Source organism: Dicentrarchus labrax, unplaced genomic scaffold, assembly GCF_905237075.1.
Source record: "Dicentrarchus labrax unplaced genomic scaffold, dlabrax2021, whole genome shotgun sequence".
Classification (NCBI taxonomy): Eukaryota; Metazoa; Chordata; class Actinopteri; family Moronidae; genus Dicentrarchus; species Dicentrarchus labrax.
The window spans coordinates 4,812,622-4,832,930 of NW_026136706.1; the positions used below are offsets into that span (position 1 = coordinate 4,812,622).

The 20,309-nt window shown below is 39.4% G+C and overlaps 1 protein-coding gene across 7 annotated transcripts in view; it reads right to left on the minus strand.

Annotated features, from left to right (window-relative positions):
* Window positions 1-223: 223 nt before the first annotated feature.
* mlphb (melanophilin b) overlaps window positions 224-20,309 on the minus strand; it is a 37,109-nt gene continuing 17,023 nt past the window's right edge. The window contains exons 5-15 of one of the 7 annotated variants that reach the window (XM_051404030.1): window positions 17,817-17,869; window positions 15,962-16,054; window positions 14,875-15,016; window positions 14,162-14,403; window positions 9,952-10,035; window positions 6,909-7,187; window positions 5,494-5,643; window positions 5,334-5,402; window positions 4,959-5,007; window positions 3,936-4,030; window positions 224-1,789 (exon numbers count right to left, since the gene is read on the minus strand). In XM_051404030.1, the coding sequence (XP_051259990.1) occupies window positions 1,763-1,789; window positions 3,936-4,030; window positions 4,959-5,007; window positions 5,334-5,402; window positions 5,494-5,643; window positions 6,909-7,187; window positions 9,952-10,035; window positions 14,162-14,403; window positions 14,875-15,016; window positions 15,962-16,054; window positions 17,817-17,869 (1,283 nt within the window). In that variant the 3' untranslated portion in view covers window positions 224-1,762. Of the gene's footprint in view, window positions 1,790-3,935; window positions 4,031-4,958; window positions 5,008-5,333; window positions 5,403-5,493; window positions 5,644-6,908; window positions 7,188-9,951; window positions 10,036-14,161; window positions 14,404-14,874; window positions 15,017-15,961; window positions 16,055-17,816; window positions 17,873-20,309 lie in introns of those variants that run through there. The other 6 variants (XM_051404029.1, XR_007885242.1, XM_051404033.1 and 3 more) reach the window with 6 other exon arrangements.

Consider the following 20,309-nt stretch of genomic DNA (forward strand, 5'->3'; position numbering starts at 1 on the left):
AAATGTGAACGCTATCAGAGGCTGCCAACACTGTATTAACAATAAACACATTGGTTGAGGTTATGGTGAGATAATGCAGTTCTGCCACAGAAAGAGGCAACAAAGGCGAATTAAATGCACAAGGGAAGCGCTGCAGAAAATGCTGTTTGATGTTCCAGTTATGGTCGGAAACAACAATAGTGCTTAATAAGGAAAATAAAAAAAGATACAATGACAGAATCAGTTTAGTTTGCAAATAATTTAATAAGAGGGTACAAACTGGGATCTCAAACATGGAAATAACAGAATACAATTTAAAAAAGCTAAAGATGAGTGACTAATTTAAGGAAAATCTGCGACTCCAAAGGTCACAGGATCTGATTTATATCACTGTCAGGCTCATTAAACCATTCAATGAGCTCAAAATGGAAATATTTGTGTTTCTGCTTTCTTTAACTTTCACCTGTCTGTATGTGGCTACAGTTTATGAAAATCATCAAACCATATTTATATTATATATTATATTATATATATATTTTGTATGATATCCTGCTAATTCTGCCTTTAAAGGGATAGTTTGTGTTTTTTGAAGTGGGGTTCTGTGAGGTACTTATACAAAGTCAGTGTATTACTATTACAGTAGGTGGTGGTCAGTGCGCCCCCAGTTTGGGGAAGCACATAGGAATCATGGCACAGAAGCAGAGTTACGCAAAGCTGTGACTGGAGGTGGCAGAAAAATGTAAAATGTGTACACTATATTAAGAATATTTTCACTGCTTTACCACAGAGTTGGGCTTAATGCGCAGGACTACGGAAACTCTACAGTTTTACAGCAAGGTAAAGCTGTGAAAATATTCTTAATATAGCCTAAACTGAAGCTTGATTTTTTTGATGTGGGCCCTTTTAATGTGGCTAAAACACGTTTTTATGCAGCACTGGTCCACAAGAGAGCATTGCTGTGATTCTCTGCTGGGACTACTGTCTGTTTCTCCAAACTGAGGGCGAACTGACCTCTATCTACTGTAGGTAATACACTGACCAAGTACCTCACACAAGCCCATTTCCATTAAAGCTCTTGTTGGCATAAATATTTGCAGAAGAAAATTTAAAAAAAGTTTAATATAAATGTATTTTCAATACTGTGCCATAATACACATTGAATGTGCATAAATGTATTTATTTGCTTTATATATATATATATATATATATATATATCACAATATATTTAATTAACCATATTAAACTTTGCTATCATATAATGAAAATTTTACAATCAATTCACCTTTCCTCTAGTTATAATAGCTAAGCAATTGTTCATGAAGATGAAAAATGAAAAATCCGAAACTGATTAGTAATTATTGTTACTGTCCTGATTTTTGACTGGCAAAATAACACAATTTAAAATCATCATCATTTCGTTTCATGTTTTCATTTCTTTGGCGGAAACAATGGAATAAATAATAGATTTCAGATGACACTGTTAACTTGAATGCTACTGTATGCAAACCATAAATATACCATGAAATGCAGCTCTAGCAAAGTTATTCCATGTCATGTGCAACATATACTACATATAAATATAATGTGGATCTAGCCCAGTAAAATAACACAATAATATCACAAGGACACATTTGTAAATATAAATGTAAGCGCTTCCATCCCAGCTGACAGTCTCTATTAAAATAGGAATCTCTCTTTCATTCCTGCAAAATTTCAATTTTTTACAAAGTGTAATAACAAACGTGGTCACAATCCGTCAGTCACAAAATGCTCAGCCTCCTCCTCACGAGTCCTGTGTCATTACTGGTTTCTGCAAGAAGAGAGAGATGGAGACAGGCAATGATTGGCTGTTTGATCAACAGCTAGCTAGATCAATCACGACATGCTCTGATTGGGTTAATAAATTCATTGTTAGTCATGAAATCATTATCAGCAAGTAAGACAAAAAAAAATAAAAATGAATACAACAGGAACTAAAAACAGGTCTGTAATATATAAACATGTTGATGGCCGATGAATCACCGTGTGAGATGTGAGGGTATGTGAATGATTAAAGCAAATAAACGGACAGGAAATTGAGAATAGAGCACATTAAAGCACATTCAAGTACAAAAATAATCATTACGTTTGTGCTCATTGTTTCATCTTTACTAGTACATATAGAGGAGAGGGTGGATAATAAGCAAATAGTGAAAATTACAGATACAATTACGCTCAACAGTGTCTTGGACTTAGACTGCTGGAGTCTGGATCACAGCTCAGCTCCAAGACAAGAATCTTTAGCTCCCACACTTATAAAAGTTTGCAAAAAAAGTGCCTCATTCATGGCTGAAGAAGATTTCTTTTAAAAAAAAGATACACCTGAAGCATACTGCGTGGTCGTGTCTCAAATCTTTATCGTTAACTTTAAGTACGTTAAACTCAGAAATCTTGGCAGTCGAAACAGTGACACCCTCTTCCAGACAGAGCTGTGTGATGCATGCACATATGTTCCTCCTAAATTGAATACACATTAGGGTATTTAAGATCACAGCAAACAGCCATATTGCATTGTTTTTTTTCCATCATCTAATTACGCCTGTTATGTTTCTTCTCAGTTCTTCCTGCTTTATTCAGACTGAGGCAAAACAAAAGACCCAAGCAAGTGCACACATTAATAGTATCAGTGCTTGTGTAAAAGTAAAAAAAACAAAAAATTAACACTGAAAAAGGATTTGATTATAATCTTTACCAGGTTTTAAGAAATGTAAACAACTTTAGTAACTGAATAAAGCTGGCACATAGGGAGTACATTCTCAATAATGCAAGAACTGAACTGAATTTGTTATTTGATTGAAACAGAAGAAGCACAAATGAAAGAAAATGCAATTATCCCTTACCTTATCTTTACTGAGTGCAGAGAGATTTTAACAACTTGAATAATTAAATAAAGTCGGCACATTGGGCATACACTCTTAATAATGCAAGAATTGCAAAAGGATTTGTTATTTGATTGAAACGGAAGAGGCAAGCAAAAATAAAAGAAAATACAATTATTTCAAACCACTACAAAGCTTGATTGGAAACCAAAATAATCCACCAGAAGCAGAGGTCAAAGCCCAGTGTAACCAGTAAATGAAGAGTTCGTTTCCAGCAACAGAGCCATATGGAATGGAAAAATAATCTAAAGGAACAGTGTAATATTTTGGGAAATGATTATTTGCATTCTCGCCAAGAGATGAGACAATCAATACCACTTATGTCTGTTTGTTAAATAAAAAGCTCACTAATTAATCTGTTGTAACAAAAGTATAAGAATGACTTGACTTTAATTTCTAAAAAACAACTAATTTAGCAACTTATTCAGACCATCAGGGAAAAGGTGAGAAATATATAATATATATATATATATATATATATATATATATATATATATATATATTATATATTGCAATTAATTCCCAGGCATGCTGCTCAGAGTTATCACAGTCTACAGCTCTGTTACCAACCAGGGTCTCTCCCTCTTCTCTTGGGCCATGCTTCTTTCACCTTCTCTCTCTTACTCTTTCTCTCCGGATCTCTGGATTAGGAAGTTCCTACATCTTATATTTAAATAGTAAGTATGGTGTTTTGGGGTTAAGTTCATCTTTAAATAGCTTGTTGTTTGGTCTCCGGTCTTTATGCTAAACTAAGCTAATCGCCTGTCACTATCTCTCTACTTAATGTATAGACATGAGAGTGGCATCTATCTGCTAATCAATGCAAGACAGTGAATAAGTGTATTTCCCAAAATGTCAGACTATTCCTTTAAGTTCAATATCTTTAGGACAGACTAAAGCAATCTGCTATCACATGTTCACATTTTTTCCAATAGTTACGTTTGCCTGTGTAGGTTAGGCTTTTTTTTTCAAATGGTAGCATTACACTATTGGAACTGAACTCTTCACTGTACCCAGCACCGCAGAGTGGGGTCATACCGCAAAGGTAGCCCTGGTCTTGGGCTTGGCCACTGGGTTCCTCTGTGTCAGGGAGCCCCTGTAGAGGGAGTTCCTCACAAACTTGTCCACCTGGCCTGGAAACATACAGCAACTACATTGTACATCCATGTTCTACTGGCTCTAAACTTCGAACAGTTATAAAGTCAGATTGCAGTTTCCCATGTCATCGTGTTACAAACCTAAAAGCTGGAAGCTTATTTAGAGACTAACAATGTTAGAAAAGCATTATCATTATTAGCATTGGGAATGTTAATTAAAAGTAGAGTCATGATATCAGATTTTCACTACATGATTATCTTGGCCAAATGAATGATATTATTGTGATATCTATATAACGTGAATAAATAATGCTTTCAGTCAAATCTATAGCTTGTCCTCTTGAATGTAAAGTGTGTGTTTTGTCTCTTTTTTGCACGGCAGCAGAAGCCACACATCATATAGTAGCTTGCTATCTAGTTACTGCGTCTCCTTTTTTCCTGTTTTATAGCAGGTATCAACCAGCGTTAGGTAAGGTGCACTACGGCCAGAAAGAAACAGAAATTATTTAAAAGACGCTGGATTACTTACACGACATTATCATATGTGTATTATTAACATTATATCAATATTTAATTTTTTTAATATCACGGTTCACATCAGTAACGGTATAACGGCTGGTCAGGACCCAATGAGCAAGGTAATGCACTATTTCAGTCCGAAGTGCCCCAGCAGAGCTTCTAAGTGGCCAACAAAACTATTTATTATTTATTATTTTATAACTCCTATTCAAAATAAATTCTACCGTTTATAGAACAGCACGCTTGTGGGAATCCTGCATGTGGAGAAATTTCAGTATCTGACATACAGATGGGAAAACTGAAGCTGTAGTACAATAGTACTCAGTGTTCACCGACTCACAAAACAGATCATCGTGTTCTCTGAGTTTAACAAGGTTAAGATGTTTTGAGTCAGTCGAAAAAGGCCCTGGGGATTATTCTCAAGGGCAGCAGTGTCAGTTCTTACTTGTGGGAAAGTTGTGGGAAAGTCTTCTTGCTTGGATCGGGATTGCAGACTGGAAGACACCAAAGCGGGAAACAAACAGAAAAGCAAAAAGTGAGAATGTGGGAAAATATATGACTGATCAGCCTTTTTCTTGGCACTATGGAGTGTAGAAACACTTATCAGAGACAGACCTGCTTAGGGAATAGAAATGATCTTATTGGTTGATTTGAATCTAAGTGGGCAAGAACTGGGAGTCATATCCAAGACCACCAAGTCAAGTCCATTATCCCATTAGAACAGCTCTACCTGTGCAATTGTTTGAGTTCACACTATATGAAACGTATTTAATATAAACAAACATTTATAATCATGACAATGGTAGTTAAATATCTTTACCCTTCTTCTTTTATCCACTGGCATGCCAGCAGCATTCAGGGCAGCGATCCTGTTCTCTATGTAAGAGACCTTGAGGTAAAAAGAGAGAAAGTGACTGATGCTTCTACTGTTTCTATCTCTTTTAAGCAAGTATATTATATAATATATATTTTTTTCTTACCTCACTCTGGGCGTTCTGGACGTTGGCAGCTGCTTGTGCTACCTTGTCCTCCAGCTCCACCAGTAAGGCTGTTGAGCCTTTGAAGCTTTCCTTTGGTCCCTCCTCCAGGGGGTGCAATTTCCTCTCCAGGCTCTCTGTTGAAAGATATGTCTACAACAGAAATGGGACAAATTTAAAATAATTGCTGATTTGTTTTGCCACATCAAAAATTGATTGAGAATTTTCTTTTTTGTGGGGGTGGTGGGGCATTTTATTAACCTTGCAAGGCTGCTGGATATGTATCTGAACACAGTTAGTTACAGACAAATCAGCGTCCTCTGAGGAACTGCTGGCAGCTACAGCATGAGCTACAGGTGTGGTTTAACGCTAGATGTGTGTGGCACGGTGTGAGGAGTGACAACAATGGCAGCTGCTAAAGAGGTTAGTGTAGATGCATCAGTTGTATCAGAACTGGAGAGAATTACTTCACTGAAAGAAGAGCAATTAAACGGCACAGGAGGATTTTCTCGAGGTCAAAGATGTTTTTTTCTCATTTGACTGGCTTCGGTAAGAGTTTGATCACATGCAGCAAAGGGCCACAGGTCAAAGTCGAAACCACGGCCGCTGCAGCAAGGACTCAGCCTTGGTACATGGGGCGACAGCTCTACCAGGGGAGCTACCAGGGCGTCCACAGTCGTGGTAACATTTTGAAAGTCTAGAAGAGCTTTTATTATATGAACAGCAACATTCACTCTTCCATAAACAGCATATCCTGTAGAGGCAGGTTGTCATTCATAACTCACTATAGTCAGTGGGTCAGAAAAAGCCATTTGGTTTGATAATAAGCAGAACAGAAAACACATTGACCTTTGCCCCCTTTAGTCACAATGGAAACAAAACAGGCAGCTCCACGAGTTAGAGCGTTATCAGATTCTGTTTTCCTGCTTGTACAAGTTAGTGTTATGTGATACTTTAAATCCTTAAGAGAGGGTATTGCAGTTTGAACAATCCTATACTAAAGTTATGTGAAAAAAACAGAATATCATTACTCACCAGAGCACTGTTCGTTCTGTTACTTTTAAAGGGGAAAAAATGCCAGTGAAAACAGTTCAGGCAACTTAGCAGACTAACTGAAGAAGGAGCTATTTTTCAAGTCAATTCTGTGTTTTAGAAAATCTTGGAGAAATGGTTGCAAAGGAAAAATAAACGCTAAGGCTGAGTGACTTGATTTATGACTGCAGTATGTGCCTGAACTGGATTCCAGCAGAGGTGGTATGGGATTTCATGAGCCTTGCTGTTTGGGTTTTTTTTTTTTAAGTGCAACAATCCAGATGTGCAGTTTGTTTCTAATGAACTTTCTGTTGAGTGTTAATCCAAGTAAGAATGCTTGCATAAGAACACAGAATTTTACCCTCCTCAGCCACAGAGATCTCTACCTGCTGAGGCTGCTCCTCCTCAAGTCTGGAGATTATGATGCTTGTTCTGGATGTGGGTCTGGTAGGCAGTCTAGAGGGCTTGGCCTCCCCCTCTGGGCTTCTCCATGCTGGGATCTCTTGGGAGGAGTGTGGCCTGCTGGGCTCGTCCTCATCCGAGCTCAGGCTGTGGTCACTGATGTTGTCCGTCATCTCCTGCAGCTTCTGTCTGAGTTGCTGCTCCTCTAGGTCCACCTCCTCCCACTGAGGAAGAGGAGAGGTGCTGTTTGGAGTCGGAGGAGCCTGGTTGGGTTGCAGGAACAGAGCAGAGAATACGTGTGTTAATAATGTGTGTTTTTGTTTGACTTAAAATGAGTGATTGGGTGAGCAAAAGCAGGCAACGTTCAGGACAAACAGATTAGATGGGCAGAGGTTCCCAAACTTATTCACGTCAAGGACCCCCGCAGTAGATTCGATTACATTTTCTGTGAGACAACGTCGCTGTGGACAGTATAATTTCTACCTCACATGAAACAGGGCTGACACACAGGTGATAAAAAGTAGAAGCAGGTTCATTTTTGATTAATATTATTTAGAAATCCAGTAAAAAATAAGCCGGTATTGGTGCCAATGCTCCGTATGGTTGTAAACTAACTAACTAACTAACTAGCAACAGTAGTGTTAGCGAGGTCAGTTGCCTGTGTGCGATTGACTGCAATAAACCGTCGTCCTGTGTTGCACCTGCTTTCTGCACAATGCATCTTAATAATAATACATTTTATTTAAAGGCGCCTCTCTGGGCACTCGAGGAACACCGTACAATACATAAAAATAAAAAATAGTAAGAAATAAGAACCAGACAGGAAAAAGACGATGTAGATAGTTAAGTGGGGTATGCAGTTCTGAATAGGTGAGTTTTTAGTCTTGATTTGAAGAGGGGGAGAGAGTCCAGGTTCCCGATGTCCGATGGAAGTGAGTTCCAGAGTCGGGGGGCAGAGCGGCTGAATGCCCTGCTCCCCATTGTGACGAGGCGGGCGGGAGGGACAGAGAGGTGGACAGAGGAGACAGATCTGAGGGAACGGGAAGGGGTGGCGATTGGAGGAGATCGGACAGATAAGGAGGGGAAAGGTTGTGGATGGCCTTGAACGTAAACAGGAGGATTTTGAAGTCTATGCAGAGTTTGACCGGGAGCCAGTGGAGTTGCTGCAAAACAGGGGTGATGTGGTGGATGGAGGGGGTCCTGGTGATGATCCGAGCTGCACAGTTCTGAACCAGTTGAAGTTTATGGAGGTATTTGTGAGGTAGACCAAAGAGAAGGGAGTTCTTGGCCAAAGCTCCTCCACCCACCACGCCACTGACACGCCTGTGATCTTAAACAGGAACTAGCACGTCTAGAAGACCGCCTGGATGCATGAAAGCACAACTCTCCTGTTACTATGGTAATCAGACGGACATTAACACGGGACGTGCTGCGTGCAGACTCTGACAAAACTGGCAAAAAACATGTGCTGAATTGATTTAAGTTGTGGTTTTCCAAAAGAAAGAGGAAAAAGCATGAGTCTATCACATTTTGCTCTCATTCGAAAGGCGAACAGCCACTAATTACCAGGCGAGCTGAAGTTCTATGTTTGTTTACGGCTTGCTGTTTTTGTGGGTTGGCATGTCATCTGATGATATTGGTGTGGATTTCAGGGCTCACGTTCCAATTAAAAACAGACACCAAACCCACATGAGACACCGCTGTTGATGAGAGGAGGATGGATATGAGGAGTGTGTGCCGCTCTTCATTATCAGAATGCTTGAACAATGAGCTGCACATAAAATGCCTCATTATTAGCACAGAAACATTTCTGAAAGCTAAACACTCGAATAAACCCACAGGTCACGTTTAGCTTTACCAGCAGGTTAGAAGAAAGGCCACGTTCACAAGACTGAACTGTTGATCGCTGCATTGGTGTATGTTTTTTTTTTTTTAAACAATGAGCTGAAAGATGCTAAAAATGCTCTGTAGAACTGCAGTCAGGTGATAATTCTCTGTGGGGTTGTCATAAGTAGCAACCCCTTTCACTTCACACATAGGTCATTAGTGCTGTTTGAATGATGTCTGTGCACAGTTTTTACACTAGAAGAATGTTTTCACATTCATCTGCTGAAAGTGAAAAGATTCTCTGTGTTCACTGAAAGTCTGATTTTATGAAGATGATTTGATTACAAATAGTTTGAAAGTCAAGGCTGGTCCAGTATGCAACCTATACAAGTGTGACGTAAAAAAAATGTAAAGCCACCAGTGCAAAGACACTGAGAATTAACAAAATTTGTACATTTATTTTCAATGAGGTAGAAGGAGTTGATTCATTTTTCAGGATTTTAATGTGGAAATTGTGGAAAAAAACATATCAGACACATTAATACATGTCTGGAGGAGATCCTTAAATAGACCAAAACCAACAATGATTTCATCTAGCTGACTAATAAATATCACTGTTCACTCTTCACCAACTTGCGAGCAGCAGGATGAATTAGAAAGAAATAAAAAGTAGCCTATGGAGCAGACCGTCACACATCATATGGTGTGCACATATCTGCATTTCCTGACAGGTGATGAATGTTAAGCTACAGCCATAAGCATCCATATGGAAACATGGCAGTCACTCAGGGGTCATCAACAGTGTATTCTGTGAAGTTAAGGCCAAATCCCAGCAGGCTATACATCCCCCCTCAGTCCTCACAGACTTGAATTAACATCAGCTGTGTGTGTGCAGCAAAGAGTATGAATGCAGAGCGCAGTCTGAGGAACGGGACGTTGTTTCTTTCTGTGTCCAGTAAAAGTTCATTTAATAAAACCAAATGTTTGTTGCATACTCATTTATCATCAGTATGTTGGTTTATACTTTATGTCATAGCTGAAAACAAAGTCAGAGTGCCTGTTGCTGTGGCTATGTACGCTATATGTAAACATGTTCTTGCCAACCTTTTGAATATTTTTTGTTCGCCTGCTCATGTAATTCCCAGAGCCTCCTTTTGATGATGATGATGATGATGATTCTGTGCGTTTCAATGGATTTACCTGGTCGTATGTTGAGGTGACCTTCTGCTCTAAGTGGTTCAAGAGGGTCTCAATGGCTGACATGCGTCTGTTCAGGTCAGTGATCTGGAGAAAGAGAGAGAGAGGCTGCAGTCAGATGATGAAGATATAATGAAGAAAGAAAAGTTAACCAGTGTTCGGCTGCTATTTTACATTTAGTCTTAGTCTTTCGGATGAAAATGCTTATTAGTTGTAGTCACATCCTTCATTGTATTATTCTTGTTTTAGTGGACGATAGCACATAACATTTAAGTCCAGTTTTAGTCAATGAAAAGTTAAACTAATTTAATTAGGCCATATAGGATATAAGTATAGTAGTAAAGGTGACAGTATCAAGTGTTTTACTATCTTAATTAACACTTTTAATACTCACAACCCACAGGACCCGGGCTGAGCGGGGTGTATAACGGGTTTTGGCGGGCCGGTCAAGTGACAAAGCAGCGTTACAGTTATACATAAAGGGGGTCTTATTGGGGGAAAATTATATAATTTTTTAAAATGTCTGCTAACCAAAACAAACATTTCGTCATAGTTTTTACTGTCAAAGATCTATTTTTAGCTCGTCAGTGTCACTGACAAACATTTTTTGTTTCAATATAATTAACAACTAAGCAGATTAATGATCGAAGGATAGCAGAAGCATAGAAGGAAGGAACATGGATAGTTTCTTTAAAACAAGATACAAGACACTGCAGTTCAGTTTACATGGGACTGTTGACAACACTCTCTGCACTTCATATGATACCACTTTCACTCAAATCAAAAAACAAATTGACCCAGAAATAGGGCTTTCAAATACAGATGGCCTTCAATTAATTACTCTCCTAATAAAGTCCATGCTGCACTTTCACATGGTTTCATCAGAGTCTGAGCTCTGAGCCAAATCACCTCATCCCCAAATCTGATTCCACAATAATTGAGAGGGTCCTCTCTGAAATCAGTTTGATGAAATAAATGTCGACAGGGAGAAAAAATAAAATCTCCTAGAAATGATGCTGTATATTTAGTTTATCTTTTGCACGAGTGGAATAAAAGGCACGTTTCCTTTGGATGACGGGTTATAATGCAATAAGTCATATTCAACTCCGGAAGTCAAGCAGACAGTCAGACATATCTTTGATGTGAAAGCAACCTCTTTGCCCTGAGTTGTGCATCTCAGACAATAGCTCCTCTCAGACTACGACACTATTCCTAACCTTATCCTAACCTATAACCAGATCAGCTGAATTTAGGGCTGTTTCCGCCGACATATGATTGGATGCATTGAGATGTTCGCGTTGTGTCTAGACAGGACAAACACGTAGCGTGAGAAGCCCATTATTTTCAGCCCTCTGTCTTTGTCTGCACAGGAATGTGTTCAAGCTGAGTTTTGAATGTAGGTCATCCTTGTTTCAGAACCCAACACACCAGAAGAAAATAAAATAAACTGCAGTTCCACGAACGGCCACTTGAGGCTTGTTTACAGACTCGTGTAAAAAAGTTTTTAGTCTCTATAGCTAAAACAGTTCCTCCCACAGGGCAGCCGTTTTTTTTTTTTTGCATTATCCTGTTTAAATACATCAAAAATAAAAACTACAATAGCTAGAGCATGACGGAAAGCTAAGTCTTCTATCTTTACGCTATGTCATGTTATGTGCAAAACGTGGTGACGATGCACAGTGATTTTGAGGCATGCGAGAAAACTAAATAAAAACACATTAGGCCTATATCTCAGCTTTTGGGTCACTTCTGTGAAGAAAAATATATTTAAAGTAAATTGTACATTTTAAACACTGAATCTGTCCAAAAAGAAACGTATTAAGTCTGTATGATTGTTAACAATGATAAAAAATACATAATACAGACAAAGAATTGCATAAAAAGTTCCTTAAATAGGAAATAATCTGCTCAAAATTCATCCAAACCACTTGTTTTACACAGACGTCTTGCAGTTACTGAGTTCACTGTTGCATACAATATTAGATCTCCATAAAATATGTCACTTAGTTTGCTAAATGATAGAAAAAGGGGTCCCTCAAAGAAGAAGGCTGCTCGACACCCTGTCTGCCCCACATGTGCCCTGAGCCTGTACACAGTCTGTGCTTGTTGACTCATCGTGATGTCTTGTTCCACAAACACGATCAAAATCGGATACGTCACTTAGCTTTCAACCTCGCTTCAGTGGCTCGAAATGTTTTCCAGATTGGAATCAGAACCGTCAGGACGCGACAGACCCCGATGAGTCACCGGTGTCTGCGTTGAGCTCGGACCTCACAGCCAATGAGGATTATCACGGTGGGTTTTTGATGTCTGACAGGCACATGTTTGGGCTGTCGGTGTCCTGTTTGTGTCTCCTGGCCTGTTGTCCAGCTGTGAGACAAAGCTGCCATGACACGAGATATCAAAGGTGGCGACCAGCACAGCCAGGTGGGACTGATAACATCAGGGCCTTTTTTTCCCCTTTCTTAACTTAATTTGTTTTCATATTTCTTATCTTTAATGACCACAAAAAACACATTTTGATTCAGATTATCCGAGTTATACCTCAATAATTCAACATTAACCTCCACACTGTGTCTGAATCTAGGACGGCGCATTGCTGCCATGCCACAAAAATAAAAGCATCTCAGTGTCATGTTATATAGTGGAAAGTTTATATAAGAAAAAAGGCTTTTCAAATTCAAGATATTTTAACACAATAACTTCTATTATTATTATTATTTTATATCTATTATTATACCACAACACGTCATAACTTTAATAATTCAGTTCTGCAAGCCTAGGATGGCGAAGGCGTGACATAGCTGTCCTATTTTCATGACTGAATGGAGTAATTATTAATGATTAACTTCAATTAATAGCCCAGGCTTTTGTTTTCCTTTAATCCTTGAACTCAATCTGCCAATATTTGGAACAGGCCTCTGTATGGGACAGGCCTTTAATTACTACCAATACTATCAAACTGTTTATTTAAACCAGTATGATTAATACTTGTATAAGTCCATCATTCATTTGAATCCACAGAGAGACATTTTTCTACAATCCAGATCAGGCCAGTAAAGAAGACCTGACCTGATAATGATCTATACTCCTGAAAGACAAGCAGCAGAATTTAAGCTACAATGGACCATTTTTGGGTGAAATACACAAGAGTTTGAGTGTAAATTAACAGTATACCCACTTCTAAATATATATAATATTATATAAGTAATAAAAACATCTTGTTATATCGTGAAAAATATCCTAATATAGTTTTTACTGGCATGGCATCAATACGCTTCCGTATGAACTCAACCCCCCCAGAGGGCACACAAGGACACATGTAGACATGTATTGATTTCTGTCCTCCCACTAATAAGTCAAATTAATGGTAAACACAGTCTGTTTTTTATCTGCTCCCAGTGAACAGTTGTTGCGATCCTTTCCAGGGACTGACTTGTATGCTGACACATAAATAGACACTGATGTAATGTACGTAAGCTCCCTCTGATCTAGCAGCTGTTGCCCCAACATCACTCAGTGTGTCAGCCCGATGAACTCGTGTTTGTGTGTTTTCTGCTACAAAGACCTAGAGTAATAAAAGGAAAATCAGTTTGTTTGCTAATACATGTGAAAGCATGATTAATTATTGTGCAGAGAGTTTGTGCCAAACTAGGCATTTTTCTTACAACCTAAACAGGGGAAGCAAATTCCTCTCAACTTGAGCTCTGAGCTATACCATTTGGGACATTTTTCACATTGTTTCTTCTTCTGATAAGGTAAAGCAAAAAATAGTAAAAAAAAATCTAAATAATAGCCACCCTTTTGAATGTTTATTTGGTTTTTAGTGTCTCTTGGTCTAAAATTCTTTTAAACTGTGCCAAGCAAAAAACAATCAACTTTTATAATCCATTGTTAAAAGCCATATGGTTTGTATATACGTCAATAAAGTTGATTGATATCAGACAGAATATACGTGCGGTGATGGGAATTCATTGCGTAAGAAAGTTGGATATTGTAATTGTCACATCTCTAATTCACAGTGTGTTAAGGGGTGAGGACTGCAGGCCAAATATATAATGAACCCAAAGACCTTCCTCATCCCACAGAATAAAAACCTTCTACTGACGTTATTACAATGTGAAAAACATTAAAACTGGATTTATGAGTGTCCCAAAAGTGCCTAATTAATGATATATAATGATTTAAAGATGAAAGATTTCTTTAAAAAGACCTGTGGCGCAGGGGTTGCTGAGTTAAGGCTCTCCTGGGAGGTGTGGCTGCAGGGGCGCAGATGAGACTGGTAGAGAGGGTAGGGCTGGCCGTGGTCATCCTCCCCCTCCGAGTCGTCAGGGCCGGGCAGATAGCTGCTGCTGCTCCGGGGTCCCCAGGCGCTACCGCTGCCACATGAAGAGTAGCTGAGCCGGGAGATGGAGCGAGATGGAATAGTTCGGCTGTCTGGGTACGTAAGGTCATCTGGAGAAAATACGAGGGGGTGTTTCCACATTTAAGTTAAGTCAAAACTCGTTATTGTGGCTGCATAACAGCTTAAAAAGATGATTTTGGTGCAGGTTACGTTCAGCGTTAACAAGTTTAATAACTAGCCTGTGTGATTCCATAGTAATGCTTATGTAGCACAGTTTGAATTGTAGCTAATTTAGTAAAGCAAGCATTGGTATATATTGTAGCCAGTTAACCAGTGCTGACAGAAAATGATGCTATCATGTGGAAAAGTGGCCGAATTTCATGTTTAAGGAAGTAATGCCAATTCTTTAAAGTTGTGGAGCTCCATTATAGCGAGCTAGGCCTTGTATCTCATACGTAACATTGTCACTAACTCAGCAGAATGGTTCCTCAACATGCGCCTGTGATAGAAGGGTTGTGTACATGCTGTTTTTATCCAGCAGTTTGTCGAAACCATTCAGCTGTGTTTCGTCCTTTCTTTACCTTGCTGTGGCGCCATTCCCAGCTCCAGAACTTCGCGTTGCTCCTCCAGAATCTGCTGGAAAACCGAGGCCATGTCAGCCTCAGCAAGCATCGACTCTCTCACACCCACGTCCATGTCCATGATGTCCTGGGACACCGGGGTCTGAGAACGAGGACGGAGAGTGGTGAGTGCTACTGGGAGAAATCTTGCATGCATTAGCAAAGGAGCTAATGTGTTTCAGACTTCGGTAGGTCGGTGGAAGATGGTGCATGGGTGGAGACATTGGGGTTGTCAGAAAAATTGTAAGAAAAATACAAAGTTTGGCCACAATAATTGGCAAATTCTAAAATTTGTTTGCTTCACATTCATTCAAAGCTACATGAATTAGTTTTAGATGATAAAAGTACCTCCAAAATGAGTTATTGCATTTACACTTGTGACTACTAAGTAGATGAAGTTACCAGCTACAGTAAAATATTCCTATTCATACTCTGCATGCAAATTATATCAGTTTTGATAAGTAATAGAAATAGTCTAATTAAGCAAAGACAATAATGGGTGACAGTGAAATAATAAAGTGGTGGCACAGCAAGTGAATTATGTTATATTTAGCTAAGTTTCCAATTACAACTGATGTTTACTGGCATTAGTTTGGTGTCTTAGTGTCTCAGCACGTCCAAACTTTTAATTTCTTTACTTTCTGGTTCATTTTTCAGAGTCTATTTTTCACATGTTCCCCAAATGATACAGCCACAGTTGGCTTGGTTTCATGTCTTGAGTCCCTTTATATTCTGTGAAATGTTCATTGTGTTAATGAGCTGACAATACATGTTAGTGTCTGCGCACGCAAGCATGCAGAATCTGGATGTACACAACCAGTGTATTGTGGCCAGATACGAGAATGAATAATGACAGTGCTCGACACTTATGTAATATTGTCTCGCCGAACCAGACAACGTTTGGCAGAGAAAGAAAACAGAAACAAGCTAAAGAAGAAACAGACAGAGGCCCGTTGTATGAAGGCATGCAGATTAGTCTGGTTTCAGTCGGGGCGGGGCATTGGGGGCAGGGGGGGAGCTGTTGGTTCTGGGGTTGTCCATCCTTTACCTGATTTGACCGTCCTCTTGATTCGATAGAGTAGTCGCAGCCCAGTTCGAAATCAATGGGATCGACGGTAAGCCGCCTTTTGGCCTTTTTCATCTTCGGAGAGCAGAAAAGGGGAAAAAAACACCGTCACCAAAAGAGAGAGCAGAGAGGTAAGAAAGAGAGAAAAGAAAGGATTCGACCCCAAGTGAAATCCTCATCCAAAAAAAACCCAACAGGCCTACTGTATGTGGATCATTTTAAAAAGGTTCACACCACTTAGTGCTGTTCTGTATGCATTTATTAGACGACTCGAGCTTGAAAAAAAGCCAGAAATGACACATATACGTGCTATTTTTCAAAACACAAGCAGCAAGCAATATAAATTATTTTGTATGAAAATATCGGAAAATAACATCAATACATGCCAATATAATTAATAATAAGAGACAACTTGGGAAACGGGTTAACAATCTGTTTTTATGTGCAGCAGAAAGAATATTTTTTAATTCAGACTCAACAATCAACTATCTTTCTCGGCTCTGATTGGTTGTTTTCCTTCAGATGAGGTAGATTCTTGCAAATGCTGTTAGGAGCACAAGGAGGAGTGAGAGGAAGCTGTTTTTCTCATGGATTATCTGTGTTGTGCACTACTATCAGGCTATAGTGAAATGTTTTAGCAAATAAGATAAAAAGTTATTCTTAGAAAATCTACCTACTGCAGCTTTAAATGTAATGTTGTTACATGAGGGGAACATGCTGTTTGGCTGTGTGAGTAGAAAGACAGGGACTTCTTTTAAAGACCCAGATACAAGCTCTGTGTTTCTGACACCTGGGGTGTTTCAACAGGCAGTACTCTATTTGAAACAGTAGAGGGCACTCTGTCGAAGTGAAAAATCAAACGAGGGATGCAGGGGGAAGCTCCACTTGGCCTTTCCTGTAAGTCTGTCTTTTTTTTTTATAACATCCATCAAAAGTCCAATCATATAAGATGTAAATAAGACATAGCATCCACAGACCCGCGAGAGCCCAAGAGTCCCGTCAACATTTTCTTCTACTCAGCAGCGGCTGCAGTGATTGAAAATAAACAAAGCTTAGCTCCCACATTACACAGAGACTGTGGTGTAAACAATAGTAGTTTTGGTTTTATGATGAATTCCAGTGGCCTCAGTGCCCCCCCTTTTTTTTTTTTTAACAATCTCAGGACTTGAACCAGAGTCTCTTTCAACTCTGCTCGGACTGGGATTATGTGTGTGTGTGTATGTGGATGCATGACAGCCTGGTATTTACCCACAATACACCGCTGCTAGCGCTGGTTTTGACCGTACCTTAGCTGTTAAAGCATTCCAGTTGCTCTTGAGGGCTGACCTAGATCACATAGATAACCCCGTGCAGACAAGCACTGTTTTCTGACCCGACAGCATCGCATACATCGGTGTCAAGTTGTTGAGTGCACAAATGCTGACTTGAATGAAACTGCCTGTTTTTGCAGATCTGCTTTGATTTCCCTCACTAAAAACCTTTATAATGAAGAAGCAGGAAACAAATCAACAGAACTGAAGTGAATTGAGCGTTGTTTACTTCCACATGTCCAAGTCTCAACATAAATTAGCAGTAAAAATCACCAGAACTAACAAACGCTCTGCTGAAAACAAATTGATATCTGATTCTTGTTTTATGATGCATATCACTGGAGTGCTTCCTGCTGGCCACAAACTCACTAAAACTTAAGTGCCGACGAAATAGCTGCAAGATGTCTATTTATTTATTGTCCTCAACAGAGCAAACAGAGATTAAGCATTAGTAACAAAGTAGAAAGAAGCACACGTGTACAAGTGCTTCAATCGTAAGAGAAAATAATAAAAATAAAATGAATTACCCCTTTGTAGTGTTGTGAATCTGTGCCGTCCATACTGTGCTCCTCATATCCATCTGCTGATAAAGAAGGCAGGCATGTTAGCGTTGACCTAAAGCGTGCATTTATGACTCTCCTGTGTAAGCAAACCTCACAGTCACATTATGCAAACTACATTCATCATGAGTAGAGAGTAACACCTCTTTCACACCCGCTGGGTCACTCTTACCCATGACCTTTTGTCTTTGCAGCAGGGGGAACACTGTACGCCTTGCAACAAATCAAGTGCTTTTTTCTATTTCCATCTGCAGTGCTGGGAGGCAACAGGAAGGAACACTGTGTGTTTTCAGCACCTCTTTATGAGAGTTGTATATGTTGGTTTGTTGCATCTCTAAGTAACAATTCCCTCTTACAGAGAGAGAGAGAAAGAGAGAGAGAGAGAGAGAGAGAGAGAGAGAGAGAGAGAGAGAGGAAGGACCGATGGGGAACAAGAAAAGCTGCAGGGAGAAGCAAAAGTTCAAGAGTGAGCTCGCCAGATCAGCAGACAAAGTGAAAAGCTCATGCAGAACAACGACAACAACAGTTACTGCACTGCAGAGAACATGTGACACAAAAGACACCATTAGAACAACTTTTAGTATTACCTCTAATGATAATGATATATTAGTAGTAAGAACTCCCTCTAATGATTTGTTGACCCTTCCCTGACTAAAACTTCCCTGGCTCTGCTCTTCTACTCTCGATATGCCAATATTAATAAAAGCCAGGCAAGCGCTGACTGTACCAGCCTAACCAGACCCTTCTGGTCTGTTCCCAAACCACTGTACTCACTATATGAGAAGTTCAAAACTCCAACTACCAAATGGATCCGTTTAATAGGCCAGTAATGAATATTTTATACTGAGATTATATTTTCAAATAACCCTGATTTACAGTGTTAATCTGTTTACAAATAATTGAACAGTCTGGCTACCTCTTATTGTAAGTACACTACTTTTAAACATTAATGTGACTCCCAAGTGGATCTAAGTCAGACCACACACATTGCTGGATTAAGCCTCAAAGGGGCCTCGGGGTAAAAAACAATGTGTGGGCTCAAACTGACCCCCGGTAAAAACGTTTTGCAATGCATATTCCCAAACAAATTTCCAATTAATCAAACGGCCACAAACCATTTAGCACAAAGATGGGGCCTTCGAAACCCCTGTGGATGTGGTAGTCCCCCCTGTTTTACCTAATCTAGCCTTGACCACCCAGATCCACTGAAAATGACTCCAACATGTCTGAAAATCAGTGTAAGTAACTGAAAATGTGTGACCAGGGCTGTAGCCATGCGTCAAGAGTCTAAGTCCCCTAAAGAAAACAGTAAATCATCTATTTAATTTTTTTTTATTAGGCTGGCAACCTGGCTCTAGAGATGGCAATGTCTGTCGGTTGAAAATTGCAATGATATTGAGGGACAAAGAGGGAAAATTGCAAAAATTGTAAAAAAAAAAATTTTTGGTATTGTACAAAAGCGTGGAAAGCTCCAAGAAACGTTACTGAAAAGCCTTTCAAGGAAATTGTAAGATGTCCGCGTTGCAAATGTCTGCATGGTCTGCAATTTTGTTACAGTTAGAATTCACTAGGTTGACTGAATTTGCATTAACTAGCAACATCTTAACTTCCTGAAGGGATTGAAATACCTGCTACACTAATGACGACAGCTCAACGCTCACCTGTGTCTTAAGTGCAGTCTCACCGAGCGAGACTGCAGAAATGTTCTCAGGTTACATGAGGTAAGAAGGTTAAAAGCACCAAACTGTTAATAAAAGGGAAAGAAGGATGCATTTAAATCAAAACATGTATGTGTCTGTCAACAATATCTGACCTCTCCCTATGATTTGGATCAGTCATTTAGTTTAGTGCACTCATTGTGGTGTGTGTCATACTCATGGGTCTCTGGAAAACAGAGAAGATGAAAGAAGACGTTGCTTATTTAGTTATGTTTCATATAATTTATCCTTCTCACTCTTGTCTCCTACAATGAAAATGACTGAGATGAGGTTTGCAATTTTGCCATTATGTAACTATAATAAATAGCTCTGCAAATTGGGATAATTCAGGTAGTCCTTACTTTCCACATAAAATAATAATCCGAAGCAGCAGTAGCACCATTAAACTGAGGAGCTGGGGTTAGCCAAGTAACTGAGTTGAACTCCTTTTATATGCAACGTATGTGAACAAAGACTCTGTTGTAAGAATCACTGTTACATCTCCCAGTGTGCACAAAGACACATAGGATGACACCCTCCGAGCTTTGGGGGCCCAACGGACCACAGCGGAAAACATACAGAAAGAAAGACAGCAAAAGAATGCATCTGTCTCTCTCTGTGTGTGTGTGTGTGTGTGTGTGTGTTTGTGTGTGTGTGTGTGTGTGTGTGTGTGTGTGTGTGTGTGTGTGTGAGTACAGTCATGCATGTTGAATTCAATCCATGTGGTCACATGAATGTGATGAGTTGCCGATCATTTTTAAAC